This window comes from Musa acuminata, chromosome BXJ1-7 (assembly GCF_036884655.1).
Source record: "Musa acuminata AAA Group cultivar baxijiao chromosome BXJ1-7, Cavendish_Baxijiao_AAA, whole genome shotgun sequence".
Lineage (NCBI taxonomy): Eukaryota > Viridiplantae > Streptophyta > Magnoliopsida > Zingiberales > Musaceae > Musa > Musa acuminata.
In genome coordinates this window covers 38,989,877-39,009,313 of record NC_088333.1, presented here as the reverse complement: position 1 = coordinate 39,009,313, position 19,437 = coordinate 38,989,877, and the positions used below count along the sequence as shown (strand labels likewise).

The window sequence follows — 19,437 nt, the reverse complement described above, 5'->3', positions numbered from 1 at the left end:
ATTGGCACATCGATATGTATCATACTGATGTGATGACCGATCAGATTGATAAAACAAACCATGCTTTTACCCTAACAAAACAAAAAATTTCTCTTATCAAGCATTAGAAACTTCATATGCCTCAAATAATTCCAGCTCTTTTTTCTCTTATGGTCATCCTAGTCCTGCTTGATACACTGGTGCTCCAGCACCCAGGAACCTGATGCATGTATTCCTGGATTTCATAGTCAAGTGTGATTTCCATGACTTCATTCAACTTCAATCTTACAAGCCATCTGAATCAAACAAGAAGGTGAAAACATCCCAATGATTAAATTACAGAGCACAAGCATCATAAAGACTGCACATCTTTGATATCGAGTTTGTTCTTAACACACTGCAAGAATGGTCCAAAAGGCAATGTTCAACACAGAGGAGTAAAACTTGTATTGTTCAAGTAGCAGAGTCATTAATTCAGTCACGATAGCTTCTGTACATGTGTGTTCTCCTTTTATGTTCTCCTGCGGCGCCTGCCATAGTCTTTTCTTATTTCCCATAGCTGTTCTACAACTTCTCTCATGGCTGGCCGGTCTCTACGTGTAGGCGCAGCACACTGAAAAGCCAAAGCAAATATCTTCTGTAGTACCTCATCTTCTACCACTTCCCGCAGCCGAGGATCCAGTATTTCTCTCTCATTGCCTTCGTTATATTTGCTGAAAGCCTGCATCATGAGACTTTCACACATTTAATTCATATTGTAATCGCATCTTCAATTCCCACTGCCTTCACAAAAACAAGAACACTAAAGATATCATGACAACCTAAGATCTGTTATGAAACCACCAAAAATTTTGAATAAGCTTACCCATCTTACAGTAATCCTTTCCTCATATGTCCTCTTTATTTCTACGGGGCGACGTGCCGAAAAAATTTCCAGTAGCAAGATACCAAAGGAGTAAACATCGCTCTTTGGTGTGAGATGATACGTCTTGAGGTATTCTGGGTCGACATACCCGGCTGTTCCTTTGACTCTGGTTTCAATGTGAGTCTGGTCTGCTTCTGTGGGTCCTGTTCTAGCAAAGCCAAAGTCAGCTACTTTTGCTCTAAAGCCTTCAGTCAGCAGAATGTTTGATGACTTCACATCGCGATGGATGATACTCTTCTCTGGCAGAACACCACATCAGAAAACACATCATTAGAGTTCTAGTGCTAAAGGGCAACAAAGATCTAGTAACAATGTGCTCAAACAATTAGAGTGATTTATATTCTGGGAGACACTATCTTTAAATTAATTTTCACAAGAAAAATCAAACTATTTAGTACAATTTGAATGGATGCTTTTACACTATTGAGCTAGGTAACATCACTAGGCAACCCAAGAGGCATCATATCTTTTTTTGCAAATTCTGGCTTAGTTTTCTTTGGCCTTCTAGTATCTGTTTCAGAAGATCTAACTTGAACTAGTTCACCATGCGTCTGTAGGTCAATTCACACATTGACAAACCATCTTTACATGATTTTTCATCATTTTAGCCACAACTGATGCATCATCTGTAGGAAAGGCAATGATGGTTTTAGCTTTTGGCATAGCAGGCCTCCTATAATATGATGACTTCTGACAAGTATAACCACTATTCTTATTCTATCAGAAAATACTGTTATAGTACAATGAGATTAATTTTGACTTTCTGCTTTTGTTAGTGTGAAAATTAAACTAGAAGTCTTGAACATATGTACTTGAGAGAGACTGTTACCTGTTTGGATTCTTTGTCTTTCGATTAGGAATTTCATGCCTACATCTATTTGGAAATCATTTAGAAGAAGATATGTATATGGGCATAAAACAAGCTACAAATTTATATAGAACTAGTGATGAATATTGAGGAACAAATGTTCTTTTCATGATAAGTGGCCTTATATATGACTAGTGTCTGGAATAATTATATTCCCTTGACTTGCATATGTATAATATAACAATACTAGATACAGATTGACTCACTTCCTTTGCCAGTTAGTAGGGACCTTACGGATTGGCATGTTCAAATCCATTGCCTCCTAAAATTCCAAACAAAATTTAAACAGCTAAAACTTGCCAGTCTAATAAACCAGAAATTTCATCATGTCTGTTGTTACATATTGGCACATTTCTATATTTCATCAGTTCTGTTGCGGTGCCAGAAACCCACAGCACATTTCCACCAATCAACATGTCCTTAAGTCTTATATAGAGATCATGTGTACGACATGCATACTGTTGGCATTTAACATTGTTCAAGTGTTCTATTGTTTTTAAGTATTTGAACATGTTCCATAGTACTGACAAACAACAGGTGGTATCCAATATTGGCCACCAATACGACACAAAGGCAAAAATTTTTAAATATCCGTGATTCACATACTTGGCAATATTTAGGTATCTGAAGGTGCATAGCCACAAGCATTACTATAGATAACAACACAAGTATGTGACTTTTTCCAGTCTAAGAATGGATGTAAGGCAAAATGCCTTTCTGTAAATTTATTAGGGATGTAACAATAAATAAGTGAAAAGAAGCCTTAAGGGGAATCTAATGGTCAAGTTAGCAATCAGTCTTCTTTGGTAGAAATAAGAGAAAGAAAAAGAGAAGGCATATCTCATGGATGGCAAGCAAAAATCTAACAGGAAGATATGTATATGAGAGAGTAGGTCTCACCTGCATATATATGAAGATAAGTCAACCCATGAGCAACATCAATGGCTATTTCTAGCCGCTGACTGAAATCCAAAATCTTCCCATACTTACCTGCCAAATCAATTAAAATATGTGGTAACTTTAGGATAATCTATGTATTGTTTACTGACTATTAATATGCATCTTACCATCCAAATGGTCTCTTAAAGTACCATTAGGAACATACTCAGTAATGATAATCCGTTCATTTCCATTATGAGTGTAACCGAGTAACCTGACCAAATTTCTGTGTTCGATTTTGGTGAGGAGTTCAACTTCATTTCTAAACTCGGCTTGTAAAACAGCAATATGTTCCTGTCAAACATACGAAGTGTAAAGAGCATAGCCATGTCCCTTGAGAAATTGTAAATTAAGGTAATCTCAAACAGCATCTCATATAACAACATTGACTACATGTTAACTTGCATTAACATGTGGTTTACAGTACAACTTTGAATTAGTTGTTGCATAGACAAGGAATTGGCAATATAAGGGAAATTTTAGCAACCAATAGTAGGAAACATATCTGACTCTTAAGTCTTAACAATATAAAGAATATTGAATACTTAAACTAATAGTTACACATAGAAACACAAAATAGAAACTAAATTTTAAATAAGATGATACTAGTCTTTTGGCATTGTAACAAAAGACAGATGAATTTATAATGCATCAACCGAAAGAAACATCTGATTTTAAGCAAATTATAGAAGGTAAGTATATATTTGGCATAAATGCATTATGGTGGTAAGAGTAAATGTTTTTAGTAGATGCTGCTTCACCCAGAAATAGTTACATAATCATTTCATCACATAATGTTTAAATACATTATATTAGCAAAACAGTTACATTATATATGTCGTTTGATAGACAAGAGCTACTCCTGACTGGTTGCAAGAACGAACCTGATAATATGTTAAGAAAAGTTACTCCAAATCTAACCATATAAGTATCACACGATATGGTTATATACTTATATGTACTGTTATAAATGTGACTAGCATGCATACAATAATGAGCATATACAAGTTCTTCAGTTGGATTAAAATTTAAGATTACCTTCTTTGCTCGCTTAATAGCAATAACCTGCCTGTCGGGCAACTCAGCCTTATAGACAGTTCCAAAACCACCTTCGCCTATAACTTGAGAAGGTGAGAAATTATGAGTAAGTTTGACGATCTCACTGAGGCTGAGATGTGATGGCTCAACTTTACTTGGTTGTGGAGACAATGAAAACCGAGATGGACTAGGGGGTACTCTCAGTGGAGTTCCTGGTATCCTTTCTGAATTTGATCTTAATGCAAAAGAATCCACTGCAACAGAAAAAAAAATTCTTTGGCTTGCTTTATTAATGAACACAATTATCTCTGTGTAACTTTTATTAACGAAAAAGACTGACTTATTTTTCTTACATGATCCCGAATCTCCACCAAGAACAGGATCCTCACTAATGTCCTTGCGTTTTGAACGAAGACAAGGACAAAGTAAACTGCAGCAGAAAAACAAAGCTCCTGAAATGGTTAACATAACATTATCAGGCGCTGCACTTAAAATATATTGTTGCTCCTTTCGCTTTAGCTCATCAACAGTGACGGCATCTGACGATGGTTGCAGAAATTCTCTCCCTTCTAATCTTAGCAGGTCCACTACAAATCCAAATTAAGATAAGCTAATACAGATTACCAAAATTATGTTGAATTTTTAAACTCTGTATTAACCAGGAAAGGTCTAATTTCATAAACCAAGCGCATGACAAGTGTTTAGAAGAGGCTAATGTACTGAAATTATAGTTTCAGCATGAAGTAGAAAATGCACCTAATATAAAAAAAAAACACTCGACCAGTGGAATAATAAAAATATGAAATTTATTGGTAACAAGGATCCCCAAATTATTCAGTTTTTTTTTCAAATTAAGAAAGACCCATGTAAAATGCCTCCTCTAAATATACTTCCAACCTTCATGGATTTTATCAATATTCTTTTATGTTAAAGCATGCAATTTCTTCAGTAAACACTATTATGTAATCCTGCCTACAACGAGGCATCAATGAGGTACTACAAATAAAATTCCTTCACAGATACGGTCAAATAAGATTCCTTTGTCTATTACCCAATCTCCATGACTACCTGCTATCAAATAGTCATATAATTTTAGTTGTGTGGTTTTCTCATTCCACAGATACACTGGTTTCACTGTGTAAAGTACTCTCCTTAAAGTGGGACACACACTCACTACATGCAAATATTTATGACACTATTTGGAGTGTGAAACATATAAATCTCCAGATCTAGTTATCATCTTAACAAGGCCAGACTATGGCAACTAGTTGTGTCTTGTGAAGATGTAAAGCAACATAGTCAGCCCTCTAAGATGGATTACCTAGGATTGATGTCGTTTGCTAATGCTGGATTATTACCTTCATCTTTTAAATGAAAATCACTGAAAAAATCTCCAAGATGGAAATGGTTTTTATAGGATCTCCACTAGATCTCTTACCAAAGTTACTATGAGCAACTGTATTAAATTGCCCACCCAATGTAAAAATTTAGACTTAAGCATCTCAAAGAACTGATGAAGCATCTCTATCTCCCATGAATAAGTCTCTAGAAAATGATGAGTACCTCCTTACAGTACATAACTCAGAGTTATAGATAGGTAGTGCACATCTCTTGCTGGTCTATTGTCCCTGGGGTTCATTCTAAGAACCAGCTTTATTCTTCAGTATTAGGCACTGCTGTGATGATATCTTTAGTATTTAGAAACATGTTCTAGGTTTCTTACAGTGCCTTCACCTCATGATCTCCAGTATACTTTTTGTGCTATTTGTTGTCTATTTATGGCTCAGATCCAATGCCTTCTAAGCTTGATAATTAGCCATCAGAGAAGGGATATATACTGTGCTTATCCGATTTGTCGACAGGCCTGTTAAAAGATAATAACTGTTGCTCCTCTCTTTATCATATTATTTAGATTAAAAGTGTGGATTATTAGAACTAGCTATAGTTAGGTACACCAACATATGGAAGGTCAGTGTATTACTTGTCAAGTTGATCATATTGCCTTTGAGAGATCTTACTTTGATGTGGAAACATTAAAGGTCGCTCTCTAATCTAAAATCTACACACTGCAATATCATCATGAGTGATGCTTATGTCATATGTTTCTGATTTGATCAGACCCATCAGTCTTGGATGAAGGGAGAACTAGTGGACTTTGTCCCAACATTGGATTAGATGCATAAAGGTGCTACTCTAATCCCGAAATAGAGAAAGGAGAGGGAGGTTGCATTAAGAACATAAAGTCAGCAATAAACTTTGTTAGAAAAATCATGAACAACAAACAGCACCCAACTACATCGTCACAAGATGCAATAAGTTTATTCAAGTTTTTATTTCAATATTAAACTTTTAAAGTATTATTGAAGGGATTTCTGTGACAATATTAGTAAGCTAAGTAATATCTCATTCATGACTACTATCAAATCCAACTTTTGCGAATGGATAGGATATCTTAAAGTTATCAAGATGATTGATTCAGCAATAATGTTATGTGATGAATTTGTTAAAACTCTACAACAATTATAGCATAGAAGAGGAAAACCTTACCTATAGAATATGTAGGTTGCTAATTTGCATTCCCTCACTAATTTGCATTCCCCAAATAGACCATCTATTACACAATTTTGTGAGGTCCTATTGGCATTCAGCAGTCCTCTAACCATATTTCGTTATCTTGGCAATGACTAGATGAATTGATCCGTTAACTAGGTTCCTAGATTGTCCTCTTAGCTTTCAACTTCAGTATGCATCTATCACTAGATATTAGATAAAACATGCTACTACACTCTAACCCGAGCGAGATTTCTATAAATCGAAGTTGTAAGATGGAGTTCACTCTAATGATGAACAGCCAATAATATGAAAAGTGTCTTAGATTAGGACAGGAAGAGTATGAAGAATTTTCATTCACATGCATCCAGAAATCCTTCCTCATTATAAAAAGTCCAACAATCAAATTGCACCTTCTATCATAAATACTTGATTTTCATAAGTTGTTCTCAGTATTTAACTCCATGAATAAATTATTATAAGTAACTTTGTTTATACTTGAAACTCAATTTTATTAAATTATAAGTAACTAATTATTCCCCGAGAAGAGACTAGCAAAACCTACTGTAAAAGGTTTCCAACAGAATTAAAAACCTAGAAGACCAATTCTCCGAGCAGCACAGATTTCATGAAGAAACTATTTCCGATTCTACTTAATTCTACACAATCTCTATGCATAAGCACCAGAAAAGGAGAAGAATTACCCGAGGAACACGCATCACTCTCCTCGATGGCAAAGACTGGCAAGTCCAGGCCGCAGTAGTCCTTGCCGAGCCTTTCCCATTCCTTCGCATGAGACTTACAAACCGAACACCCGCTCGCGAAGTACGATACCAACTCTTGGCACAAAGAAACAGAATCGTCCACCTTCTTCCGACCTACAAAGAACTCATACCCGTCCGGCGACCACGAATACCAAATCCCAGCAGATCCGCACTCCTTGTGGACGGTCAAAGCCGACCCGGCGACGGAGCTGAGATGCAACTGTGCCAAGACCGACAAACCCAGCAGGAAGCCAGACATCAACGAGGCATACGCACCACAATCCATCGAGAAAACCTAGTCTTCATCCGAGGCCGGATGCAACACCTCGATCGCCCAATCTCCGCAAGCTACACATGAATTGAGGTAAGATTGAGAGACAGAGGCTTCTTGGAAGACTTGACCTGTCCAAGTAGTACATTAGTAATCGAAAGGTTTTTTGTGGCGGCGATTGGGCCGCTTACTGATCGCCATGAGAAACGTGTACCCATGTTCTCACTGCCGTGTGATAGGAGGAAACAGTGGGACCCTTAACCAAAGACCAATCATAGCGAAGGGTACTTCGACACGTGATTTTGTTTCCGGAAGCCAGTACCCAGGCCGGCGAGACCGAAGCTGGAGGCGTCGACGAAAAGTTGGACCCAGTAAACAAACATACAGATGGCAGATTTTGGTTGGTGAAGAACTCGACCCGGTGTTTGATTGGATGTAGCTGGAGAAAGGAGGCAAGAAGGGCGGCTAAGACTTGGGCACGTGACCTCGCGGTGGATTCACACCAACAGTAGTCATTTTCCTACCTCGTGTCTCCGACCAGTCGCGACTCACTGTCTTCATACTGCTTGTAAATGCGGGCCCCCATGTGGTGGCCCATGTGGTGGAGCCATGGAGTCAATAACACTAAAGTAGGGTCATAATTAAGAAATAAAAAAAGGGGGAAAATATATGGGTGAGAGGGCACGTGCAGTGCACATGCGGGGTCGGGCGTTGACTTTTCGGAGTCTTTCGAACACTAGAAAAGAATCTTGGCGTTTAGATAATAAATCCATTTTGAAGTATTAAAAATTAAATAATAATAATAATAATAAGATAATCATATCATTAAAATAAACTTTCTTATTCATATCTTTCATGGAATATATTTTTTTTTTCTTACATTAGCTAATGTTCACGAATCTTAAAGCAACACAGGGATGAAGATTTCCACCTTCGGTATATATACCCTCGACCACACCTTTCGGTGCCATCTCGAACGGTGACCTGCTTCATCTCTGTCTCTCTCTCTCTGTCTCTCGTTTTCCGCGTTCGCACCACCATGTCGATGCCAATCGAGTATGCCAATTTATTTCTCGCCTCTGCCTCTCACGCCTTTTCTTGTAGTCTCAGTGGCCACTTGCCTAACCCCTTTAAGTGCTTCTGCGAGTGAATGGGAGGGCGGATGAGGGCGAGAGAGATGACGAACATGGAGGTTGTCCTCGGTAGAAAGATATTCTCTTCCCTCCTTGTGGCATTCATTCTCGCCCTCAGCATCCTCTGCCTCTACTACGGCACCTCGTTCGCCCCCGGCCTACCCCGCCGCGGCGCGAGCGACGGAGCCGACGCAGACGGCGGGTCCCGGATGTTCGACGATGTGGAGCTCTTCCCCGGCGCTCCCTCTTCTCTATATGGAGAGTCCGCCAACCTCGTCGTCAAGTCGCTTCCTGTAAGCTCTCTTTCGATCGCCGGATTATGGTCAAGTGTTTTGATGCTTTTTCCTCGATGAAGTTGGCTTCTTGGTTGTGTTTAGTTGATAAAGTTGGTGTTTTGATGGTTCTTCTCTGGTGGTCACGAGCGGAAATATTTTAGGTCTGCGACATGAGGTTATCCGAGTTGATTCCATGCTTGGATCGGAGTCTCATCTACCAGCTCAAGCTGAGGGTGAATTTGACCTTGATGGAGCACTATGAGCGCCACTGCCCGCCAGCCGGCCGCCGATTCAATTGCCTCATTCCTCCTCCCGTTGGTTACAAGGTTAGTGTCCTTTACCCGTTCTGCAATTAGATGGCAAGAATGCTCGTTTGCAGATCTATGATAGATGCCAAGATTGTACTGCAAATACTTGGTAGATGTCAATAGGGATTGCCGACCAATTCTTTGGTTTAGTTTCATTTAACTTGTTTCCTCTTTGGATCTTATGCAAAACCTGTACTGTTAGAATGGAAAGAAGTTAATGTGGTATTACAGGGAAGGTTCCTTCTCTGTGGGACCTATTAAACGCAGAAATATATTAGTCACTGAATAAAGGTTTACCGTACCATGGTGTACCGGAGTGGTATATACTGATCCGACAAGGGGACCAGTATAGGCGGTACATATCGATCTGCCGATATGCTCCGTTGTATCATGTGTTAGTATGTTAATATGAATTGGTATATACCGTACCAATGGCCGATCAATACATTGGTATGGGCTGATAAGGCGAACCATACACTAAACCACTCACTGTGAAAATTTATGTCACATAATGCCATGATTATTTTATAAATATGAGTCAGAAATATGCGGAAAGTAAAGATATGGAAATATCCATTTCATATTAAAAGAAATCCCTTGACTCATACTGGTGAGAATTTTAGTCCATGGGAAATTGAACAAAAAGCTGCCGAATTGGCCTACATCACTGTAGCTGCCACAAACAGTTTTCCCACTCTTGAGATCGAACCATTCTTGCTAGATAATATTTTGTTAGGGTGATTTTTGTTCTTGCTGAGCAATTCATGTGTTACAGGTTCCAATAAGCTGGCCTGCAAGCCGGGATCAGGTGTGGAAGGCAAACATTCCCCATACACATCTTGCCGAGGAGAAGTCTGACCAGAGGTGGATGGTCGTCAATGGTGACAAGATCAATTTCCCTGGTGGTGGAACACACTTTCATGCAGGAGCTGATAAGTACATCAGCCACATTGCACAGGTTTTAGATGACTTGAGATGGTGCAAAGTTTACTCCTTTTTTGTGCTAGGACTTCTTTTTCCCTTTTGTAATTTGACTTTAAATGCCAGCCTTTTTCTATCTTTTGTTCCAATCTAGATGCTCAAATTTCGGAATGATAACCTTAGTGATGGTGGGAACATTCGGACTGTCCTGGATGTGGGCTGTGGTGTTGCTAGCTTTGGGGCATACCTTTTGAATCATAACATAATTGCAATGTCTCTCGCCCCTAATGATGTCCATGAGAACCAGATACAGTTTGCTCTCGAGAGGGGAATTCCATCCACTCTTGGCGTGTTGGGGACCAAAAGGCTGCCTTACCCCAGCCGTTCGTTTGAGTTAGCACACTGCTCACGGTGTAGGATCGATTGGCTTCAGAGAGATGGAATTCTATTGCTTGAATTGGACAGGGTGCTGAGGCCTGGAGGATACTTTGTTTACTCTTCTCCTGAGGCTTATGCTACTGATGAGAAGAATAGGAGGATATGGAATGCGATGAGCGATCTTGTTCGTAGGATGTGCTGGAAGGTAGCTTCAAAGAGAAATCAGACTGTGATTTGGGTTAAACCTTTGACCAATGGGTGTTACATGAGACGAAACCCTGGCACTCTTCCGTCATTATGCAGTTCTGATGAGGACCCTGATGCTGCTTGGAATGTGTCTATGAAGGCATGCATTACACCTTACTCAAAGAGTAAGTAAATTTTAGTATGTAGATTTACCTAACAAGTAATTTAATCACTTAAACATCACTTTTATTCATTAGGTATTGTCCAATTTGGTAACATCAATTATTTATTCTTGTTGTAACAAGAATACTTCCGTCACTGTACTATGTTAGCTTTTGGATTTTAATATGATTTAACAGGTAAATTGTTAGACATGGAAATGCCAAGGATGCACAAGAAAAAAGAAAGTCACTTAAAGTTCCTCAACAATCTTGTTAGTTGGAAAATGTCTGCATGTTACGTCCATTATACATCAAATGGAGCTGTAGGCACTGTTAATCCCTCTTTCTGATAAAGTTGCATTTATGGCCATTGATCAGTCTCTGCTTGCCATGTTCTAAGGAAGTAGGGAAATCCATTATTTCTTTGTAATAATAGCTCCAAGGGTCATAATTGGATGATAGATCATTTAAATGGATTATCAATTGTCATCCACCCACTAGTACTCGGATCAATGATGTACCTGGGTTTGTTCTTGCTAATTTAGCCATTACGGAAACTAAAATTACTCAGATGTTCATTTCAAAATTCATCAGCTCACTGGTGTTTGTTAACATGTTGGTATCCATGTAGATTGCACACTTGTTAGTTAACTCATTTTTTGTCAACATGCATTAATATCCAGCTGGATTGCTTGAATGCCTTCATTTTTGTCTGCTATCTTAATTTAATAACAGTTTATAATCATGCCCTTAAATATTGCTTTTTTTTGTCTGAAAGCAGGAGTGAGCAGTGCAAAAGGCAAACTGGTTTCTTGGCCACAAAGGCTTGTAACACCATCTCCTCGGTTAGAAGAAGTTGGCATCAGTGATGAAAAGTACAATGAAGACACTGTAGGTTTCAACATGATTAAGTGACATTGTGATAGCCAGCTCTTTTGAATTTGCTCATGAGCTTCATCTTTCACTTTCTGATACTTTAATCATGCAATGCAGGAAGTATGGAACTGGAGAGTGCTAGAATATTGGAAGCAGATGAAACCTGAGATACAACAAGATTCTTTTAGAAACATAATGGATATGACGGCAAACTTTGGTGGGTTTGCAGCATCTCTTGTGAACAAACATGTGTGGGTGATGAATGTTGTTCCGGTCAATGAGTCAAGCAAATTGAAGATCATCTACGATCGAGGTTTAATAGGAACTCTTCATGACTGGTTTGTATACAAATTTATTGTTTTACTATCTTGCTGTGGCAATGTCTTCACTATTTACTTTTTCTTAGTCATAAATGTAGGAACAAGACTGCTGAACAAGTTCAGAATATGCCATTTATGATTTCAGTGTTTAGCACATCAGCTGGCCACATATTTGTAATTATTTTATCCTCTGTTTTGCAAACTTCTCATCGCAGGTTAGAAATAATGCAGCTTCCCTGATTTGGAAGTTTGGAGTAGTAAGACAATGATGAGAGACAAATCAACTTGCAGGATTGAACAGTTGCACCAAATTTACAATAATTCAGAATTAAATCAATTAATTATTAGAATCTTAATATTTATGTTTGCTTTTAATTTTTGCAGAAGGTAAATTAATATGTTCTTATGTGGTTTAAGCTGACACAAATACAGATTCCTCATCTAGGTGGTTATTAAAAAAATTACAAAGCTTCAGCTGTATTTGTTAACATATATCTTATCTTGATTTATTTACAATAGCCAATCTTAGTTTGTAAGGTTCTCTTTTTATTGTTTATCTGCTATTTTTGCAACTGTCTTGACCAATATACACAGGCTATGTAAGACATATACAAGCCAATACTGCTGAACTATTTGTAGAATCTATAGGTGCTCAACTCCTTATTGAAATACTATGCTACAATAGTCGTGGTTAATGTATTCCAGATAAGTTTTTCTGATGCATGGATAGCATCTTAAATCTCATGATCTCAAAGGACCTGTTCATATGAATTCTTATTATTGCAGGTGTGAATCATTCTCTACTTATCCACGTACCTATGATCTTCTTCATGCTTGGCTCTTAATGTCCGAAGTAGAGAAGCAGGGATGTAGCGTGGAGGATTTGCTCATCGAGATGGACAGAATGCTGCGACCGCTGGGGTTTGCAATCATCAGGGACAAAGTTCCCATGATCAATTACATCAAGAGGTTCTTGACAGCCTTGAGATGGGATCATTGGATATCAAACGTGGAGCCAAAGGTCGATGCTCTTTCGATGGGCAAAGAAAGGGTTCTAATAATAAGGAAGAAGCTGTGGAAAGGAAGTCCTGAAAAGCCCTAAAGAAAAGGGTGACAGTACATGATGCTCTTTTCTGTTCTTCTACTCCATTTGTTCGATTTTTGGATGGTGGAAGCAGGGAGCTAAAGTGATATACTCAGCAACCAAAAGAGGGTTTGTATGCAATGACGAAATGCTCAAAATATATAGAAATGTTTGCGTTAGACTGATTAATCTTCGATATGAGCTGTTAGTCTCTGATATTTCTTTTGACTGTGAATCCATCAATGTCGGTTGTGTAAACGTAAGTAGTGTCTTTAAGCTGTTGATATTACAGATTAGGCATGTGTTATTGTAAAAACAAAAGAAAATAGACATCTCTTTTTGCTATATTACTATGCATGGTTGTTATGAAAAGAGGTTCAGAATGTCTCGTTTTATGTTTAGAAAGGAGAAGACCTCATGGTATGAAATTGAATAATTACTTTCTGCTCACTCCTTTCTTCTTCTTCTAATTTTCTTCTCTCTCTCGCTCTCTCCTTTTTTCTGCTCTATCCACAGGCCTTTTTAGATGTTTTCTTACCTCGAAATAACAAAATGATCTAAGAGCAAATAAGAAGGTATTTTTCACAATCAGGAAGAATTGGGTGTTCAAAGGCTCATAGTTCTATATTTTACCTTGCTACCATATTTCTAAAGAATGAAGGACATGGTGAGAGTTAGATCAATCAAAGATCTGAACCATACCTCTTGTGTTTGTTCAATACACAAAAAAATCCCTTGGCAGTTCAATCCTGCTTTCTGATGGACAAAAGCTTACCCAGACAATTTTTTTTTTATTTTCACAGAAAAGAAAAAGAGACATGAACAACAAATTCCACTGTTAGAACAAAGTTTGCGCAATCTTTACCACTACCACATGTCTATCTTTTCTCTCCGAGACAACGGAGTTCAAGGCCTAAATTTAGTTCAAGGACAAAAAAAACAGATTGACCAAATGGGAAAATGGACGACGGACAATACAAGAAGCAGCAGCCCAGCTCGACGCATGCACGTAGTTAGCAGATTCTCCCATTGGTCATAGTTGGGGAAGGTTTTTCCAGGAAGGCCAGTCCGCATATGGTGGGTTATCACAACATCCTCCCCAAGGATTTGGGGGCTTTATCGACTTCAATCGGTGGCCCATGCAGCAATCAATGATCTCCTATCATCCAGCTTGGCGAAATTGCCACCACAGCTGGTCATCACAAACACATCCGACCGCAAGCATTCTAGGAAATCTAGGGCAGCGAAGCTCGTCACATGCTTCTTGACATGGTCTATTTCTTCTTAATTGCTTGCTGGTTCCTCTCTGTGCTAACCTGCAAGACAAACAGGTAAAGAATAAAGTTCACCGGGATAGAAGCAGGATGCACAGCACTTGCCAAGAGAAATATGCTTTAGATCCTACATGGATCAGCTAGATCTTCACCGGAAACAAGGCAACTAATACTTATTAGATCATATGGTCCTATCTAATTAAGATATATTATATACCTGATTAGATTATGACTATGATTATAGACCAATAAAAAAATCTAATTAAAATATAATTTCTTATGAGATGATCTCGATAGGAGGGACTCGCCAAATTATCATTCTAGATCCTCTGCTCTTCATCTATAAAAGAAGAGAACCTCCTAGGGACGAAACATCTGAAATTACAAATATATTCTCAATCTGTCTTAGTCCTCGAACCATCGCTCATAGTGATCCCATGAAAGATACAAAGGGAGAAAAAGACGAGTCTAATCTTCCTTACAAATCGACATTGTTGTAGCTTTCAAATCCCATGATGATGTGTCTATAGATCAGATAAAGGCATTCTGAATGACATCGAAAGGTATGCATCGTATATTTGGTTTATCGTTATTTGATTTCAGTTTGTAACATTAAAGTTTATTGCATAACAATAGCATAATCATGAATTTTATTATTCTAATACAATTTCTTCACTTCACACTGGTCCCATCTATGGTTGATTCCTCAGCCCTATTAAATAGAATCGGTTGAAATAAGCTGGAGTTGATCAAACTCGATCAGACCGTAAAACATAAACCATATGTTTCAGGAATCTAACTTAACATGAAAGTGTTATTGGGTGGACCTTTCTCCAAAAACTTGAATACACAACTTCTATAACATTTCGATATTCAATATTATAGTCGATGGAATTTCACCGAAGATCAAGCAACCATATTTTGCCAAGCTCAGTTGTTGAATTGAGGTGCTACATTATCAGAATCAAGAAGCTATTGTCTAAATAAATTTCAGCAGAAAACTTTTTAGATCAAGCAATCATTGGAGTTTGCAAAATTGGACACTGTTATGGAGTCGAGCATGTAATATACATACAGTAAATTGCTTCCCAACAGTAAAACAGGAGAAAAAATAATTGATGCAACCTACTGTCTTGCCTAATGTTCAACATGTGAGCATCTCTTTCTTCCTAAACTTAATTTGTATCAACATGTGGGCCTGCAAGATATTGGAAATGGCAAATATCTCAATGATCGTCCCTTCCATGAACTCCAGCAACCAAAATGATAAACAATGGCAACTGAATTCCAAAGATAAAGGTAATGGTGCTCAACTAGCCATTGTTAGACCAAAGATCACTTCTTTATCATCGAAAAGGATCGAAAACACACCCAATTCAAGAACCAGGAGACAGATCAAGCATAGCAGACGAGGCAGAGAAGGAGGAGATCATCAGGCAACTCCAGGATCCTCGATTCAAGAACTACAAGACATATACCAGCCTACTCCAAGGGAGAGGAGGCCAGCCAGACAGCAGAGATTCTCGACTCGAGAACTACAAGGCGTATCAAGAAAGGTAGAGGAGGTGCTCACCAGGTGACTCCAAAGATCCTCGATTCAAGAACCACAAGACGTATCGATGAAGGTAGATTAGGAGCTCACCAGGCGATTCCAAAGCGAGGGGAGGGAGATGAGGCCAGCCGGCATAGGGAAGGCGACTTCGAAGATCCTCGATTCAAGAACCACAAGACATATCAAGAAAGGTAGAGGAGGCGCTCACCAGGCGACTCCAAACGGAAAGGAGGGAGTGGAGACCAGCCAGCACAAGAAAGACAAAGAAGGCAACGAGAGACGCAGAACGAGGGCGGCGGCGGAGGCCCTGTTGCCCATAGAGCCCAACAGGCGGATCTCCGCCATCTTGCTCGACACTACCTAACTCTTGCCTCCAATTACCCACGTTATCTAGCCAAATGGGCTCCACCTGGCCTTCCAATCATCGCAAGGGTAGCTGTCCGATCTAATTTACAGAATCGCGGTGGAGTTCTCTCATTTGTGATTAATTAGGGGGAACCTCCGAACTCAACCCACTTGTGGCTCCGCAATGGGCTCCACTTGTTCCACCAATCATCACAAGGGTAGCTCGTCAATTAATCCAGAGAATCGTGGGCCATGGTCAATCATGTGTGTTTAATTGAGGGAATCTCCGCACTTCCCGACCCACGTAATGTGGCCTTTGGATTCGCGATGGGCTCCACCCACCACTTCTTCCAATCATCACAAAGGTAGTGACCGACAAATACGACGATAGCGGATCGGATTTTTCAGATACCAATGAATACTTAATCCATTTAAGTAGGATTAGAACACTTATTAATCAAAAACAAATGCAAGCACGTAATTAAATTGGGATACTTTAATTTCTAAGAAGCTAATTGAATATGGAATTTGGAAACATTAAGAGCGAAATTTGGTAGAAAAATTAATCCCCTGTCACTTAATCATCAATCCACAACAAATCTAAATGTTTTCTTGCAGGAGGAAGCACAGAGATCCAACAGGATCGAGGACTTTCGATATGGTAATCTCTCCTCACAAGTGTCAAGATTCGCAATTTGTCTCCTGATTTAGGATCGATGATCGACTCATAAACCATGGAAATTACAGCAGTCGAAAGCATCGACAGTGCAGGCAGTCTCCTGCTCAGGTTCATGCATGATACCATTGGCTGATCTATATCTCCAGCATCAACTGGATTAATCTCTCTCCTTGCAGCAGAACGTTGTACAGTAAAATCCAACTATAAGACTCTCTCTCTCTCTCTCTCTCTCTCTCTCTCGCTCTATATATATATCAGCAAAGAGAGCTTACAAATCAGAACTTGATCCACTGAAACATGGCTTCAGCTCTCGCAACCAAGGAAAGAAGCTTGCATGCATACCACAGTGATGAGGTTACCTACAGTTCAAAGTCTCGTATTGAAAGCAACAGAATGGAGAGATGACGCAGCTGCGATCCATCCTAGTTCTGAGTAGCCTCCAAGGGATTGGGAAAGAGGGGAGGAGGAGGGGAGGAGGAGGAGGAGGAGTTGGAGGTGGAGGTGGAAGAAGGCATGGACTTGGAGCGCCGCATCCACGAGGTGGAGAGAGAGCGGTGGAACCGGCAGCGGAAGGAGCCTTGGTGGGTGGTAGGCGAGCACAGACAGAGGCCACCGCCACCGCCGCCGATGCCGCTGCTACTCCTCGGCGAAGCCAGAGACTTGGGAGCCTTCTCCTTCTTGTTGCCTTCGCCCTCGGGGCTGGAGACCGCCATGGCACCATCGGAGGCCATCTTCCAAGCTCCTGTGTGACAGGGCTTCTCTTGGCTCTTGGAGACATGCCATCACAGTGACAGTAATTTATATCTTCGGAATGTAATGCTGTGCGACTTTGATGCTTATCTCTCTAGAAATGGTGAGCACTCATCCTTGTGATCATAAATTAGAGGGGAAAAAAGAGAAATAAAAAAAGTCAATAATTGATTAAAAATAAAAGGGAAGTTCATAAATTCCTCATCAATTTGATATCAAATAATAAATATTCCTCAATACAATATTAACTGCTAAATAGAAGCATATTGTAAGCTTCTATAACACCTAAACTGTATTCTTCTGAGGTGAATACCAAAGATGAATCAAACTGAAGAACTTACAAGACATAGAAGGGGATCAACAAGATACATTAGAATCAGAATGAAAAGAAAAGATAGTTATTGTGCTGAGATTTCAAAGATCGGAGTAAGGAAGATTTCTTAGATTTAGATAGTCATAGAGAATATCATCAGTTTAATACATATCTTGGTCATTAATTAAATTACAACAAATTCTCCTAATATAATGTCTCATTCAAGTTGTGTCATGGTGACTCACATCCACCTCCCAATCCACACCATGAGAGAGAGGGGGGAATCTAAGCACAAGGAATTTGGCACCACCTGGTGGCGGCCAGCTCCCACTCTCTTTTGACAAAGGAGGAGGAGGAGGTGGCGGTGCCTTGCGGTGGAGATGAGGTGGGTGTGGAGAGGATAGCTTTGGGAGATCCAATGCTGGATGACCACAACAATTATTGTGAAGGTTTGGGGTTGCTGCTTTATTCCAATGCCCACAAAAAACATCAATATCTTGATTCTTCAAGGAATAATGTAACCCCTTCTGGACCAACTGCACACTTCTTTATGGTAGGAGACGGCTTCTTGCTTGCTCTATCCACACATGGGATCAGCTTCTTCTTCTTCTTATCCATGAAAGCCTTGAGGTAATGTTTGGATCACTACAAGCAAGTGGGAGATGAGATATATTGTCTGATGCAATTTATGTTCAAGTCCACATCTGTTCTAAGAGAACATTCATTCAATATCATGGGAGACCCTACCAAAAGATTTTCATTGTTATTGAGAGACAATAAAAATAAATTAAGCAGTATAAATTATACTATTTGATGAGATAAAAAGAAATTTTATATATGAATAAATATAAGTAACGGAATCAAACGAAAATCACAATAAAATAGAACACCAAGATTTACATGGAAAATCTTTCCAATAATAATAATAATTAATAATTAATATATAAATCTACAATAATAATATCATGGGGCAAATTAGATAAAATCTACAATAATAATAATTAATATATAAATCTTAAAGTCTCTTATCCAAAACATAAACAATAATCACAAGGGAATAGTTGAGATACAAGGATTATATCACTATGCATAATATCTAAAATCTTTCTAAATAATCATAGTAAAAAATTATTATAAATTTAATGTAACCTAAAGTGATAACATTATCTGAATGATTGAGAACAACATCTGCATTGTTCTTATCTTCTTTATTTTCCTTTTTTTTAATTATTTTTATCATTTTTTTCTCTTTTTTTGAACCATGTGATTTTTCAGCCCTATTAGCAATCACTACTGTCTTATTTTTTCTTTCTTAGCCATACACCTATAAGCTAATAATGTATATATATAGAAAAGTGGGTTGTCGGTTACTAAAGCCCACACCTATATATATATATATATATATATATATAATAATGTATATATATAGAGAAAGAGAAAGCCACTTTAAATTGAACTAATTATGACTAATTATGTATTTTGCTGTAAAAAAAATTTGGAAAGAAAATATAAGATTTAAGTATTGAATTCATCAAGTCGGATCATAAA

At 38.7% G+C, this 19,437-nt stretch overlaps 2 protein-coding genes and 1 long non-coding RNA gene across 6 annotated transcripts; 1 reads left to right on the top strand and 2 right to left on the bottom strand.

The window, feature by feature from the left end:
* Positions 1 to 331: 331 nt before the first annotated feature.
* LOC135679285 (calmodulin-binding receptor-like cytoplasmic kinase 3) lies at positions 332 to 7,462 on the bottom strand. 2 transcript variants are annotated; one of them, XM_065192821.1, is made up of 7 exons: positions 7,004 to 7,462; positions 4,103 to 4,336; positions 3,750 to 4,003; positions 2,840 to 3,005; positions 2,673 to 2,762; positions 845 to 1,143; positions 332 to 700 (listed from the first exon to the last, which is right to left on the bottom strand). In XM_065192821.1, the coding sequence occupies exons 1-7, from the start codon at positions 7,347 to 7,349 to the stop codon at positions 491 to 493; spliced, it is 1,599 nt and encodes a 532-aa protein (XP_065048893.1). In that variant the 5' UTR covers positions 7,350 to 7,462; the 3' UTR covers positions 332 to 490. The 2 variants fall into 2 exon arrangements, with proteins under 2 accessions (XP_065048893.1, XP_065048895.1); XM_065192823.1 differs by having other exon boundaries at positions 4,103 to 4,201.
* Positions 7,463 to 8,319: 857 nt separating this feature from the next.
* On the top strand, positions 8,320 to 13,169 carry LOC135679284 (probable methyltransferase PMT9). Its single transcript, XM_065192820.1, has 7 exons — positions 8,320 to 8,760; positions 8,904 to 9,068; positions 9,826 to 10,008; positions 10,126 to 10,720; positions 11,478 to 11,587; positions 11,690 to 11,910; positions 12,679 to 13,169. Exons 1-7 carry the CDS (start codon positions 8,485 to 8,487, stop codon positions 12,992 to 12,994), a joined length of 1,866 nt encoding a protein of 621 aa, XP_065048892.1. The 5' UTR covers positions 8,320 to 8,484; the 3' UTR covers positions 12,995 to 13,169.
* Positions 13,170 to 13,747: 578 nt separating this feature from the next.
* LOC103992409 (uncharacterized) lies at positions 13,748 to 17,670 on the bottom strand. Of its 3 annotated transcripts, XR_010515200.1 has the most exons (3): positions 15,622 to 17,668; positions 15,388 to 15,448; positions 13,748 to 14,292 (listed from the first exon to the last, which is right to left on the bottom strand). It is a non-coding gene; the product is annotated as an uncharacterized LOC103992409 (long non-coding RNA). The 3 variants fall into 3 exon arrangements; XR_010515201.1 differs by lacking the exon at positions 15,388 to 15,448 and having other exon boundaries at positions 15,622 to 17,670; XR_672252.3 differs by lacking the exon at positions 15,388 to 15,448 and having other exon boundaries at positions 15,893 to 17,670.
* Positions 17,671 to 19,437: the final 1,767 nt, after the last annotated feature.

Coding starts and splice junctions, on each gene's coding strand:
- LOC135679285 (XM_065192821.1), bottom strand. CDS start 7,349: ATGGATTGTGGTGCGTATGCCTCGTTGATGTCTGGCTTCCTGCTGGGT. Junction 2,763..2,839: donor TTTAAGAGACCATTTGGATG/GTAAGATGCATA, acceptor TTGATTTGGCAG/GTAAGTATGGGAAGATTTTG. Junction 1,144..2,672: donor TTATCTTCATATATATGCAG/GTGAGACCTACT, acceptor GTGTTCTGCCAG/AGAAGAGTATCATCCATCGC.
- LOC135679284 (XM_065192820.1), top strand. CDS start 8,485: ATGGGAGGGCGGATGAGGGCGAGAGAGATGACGAACATGGAGGTTGTC. Junction 8,761..8,903: donor TCGTCGTCAAGTCGCTTCCT/GTAAGCTCTCTT, acceptor GAAATATTTTAG/GTCTGCGACATGAGGTTATC. Junction 10,009..10,125: donor ACATCAGCCACATTGCACAG/GTTTTAGATGAC, acceptor GTTCCAATCTAG/ATGCTCAAATTTCGGAATGA.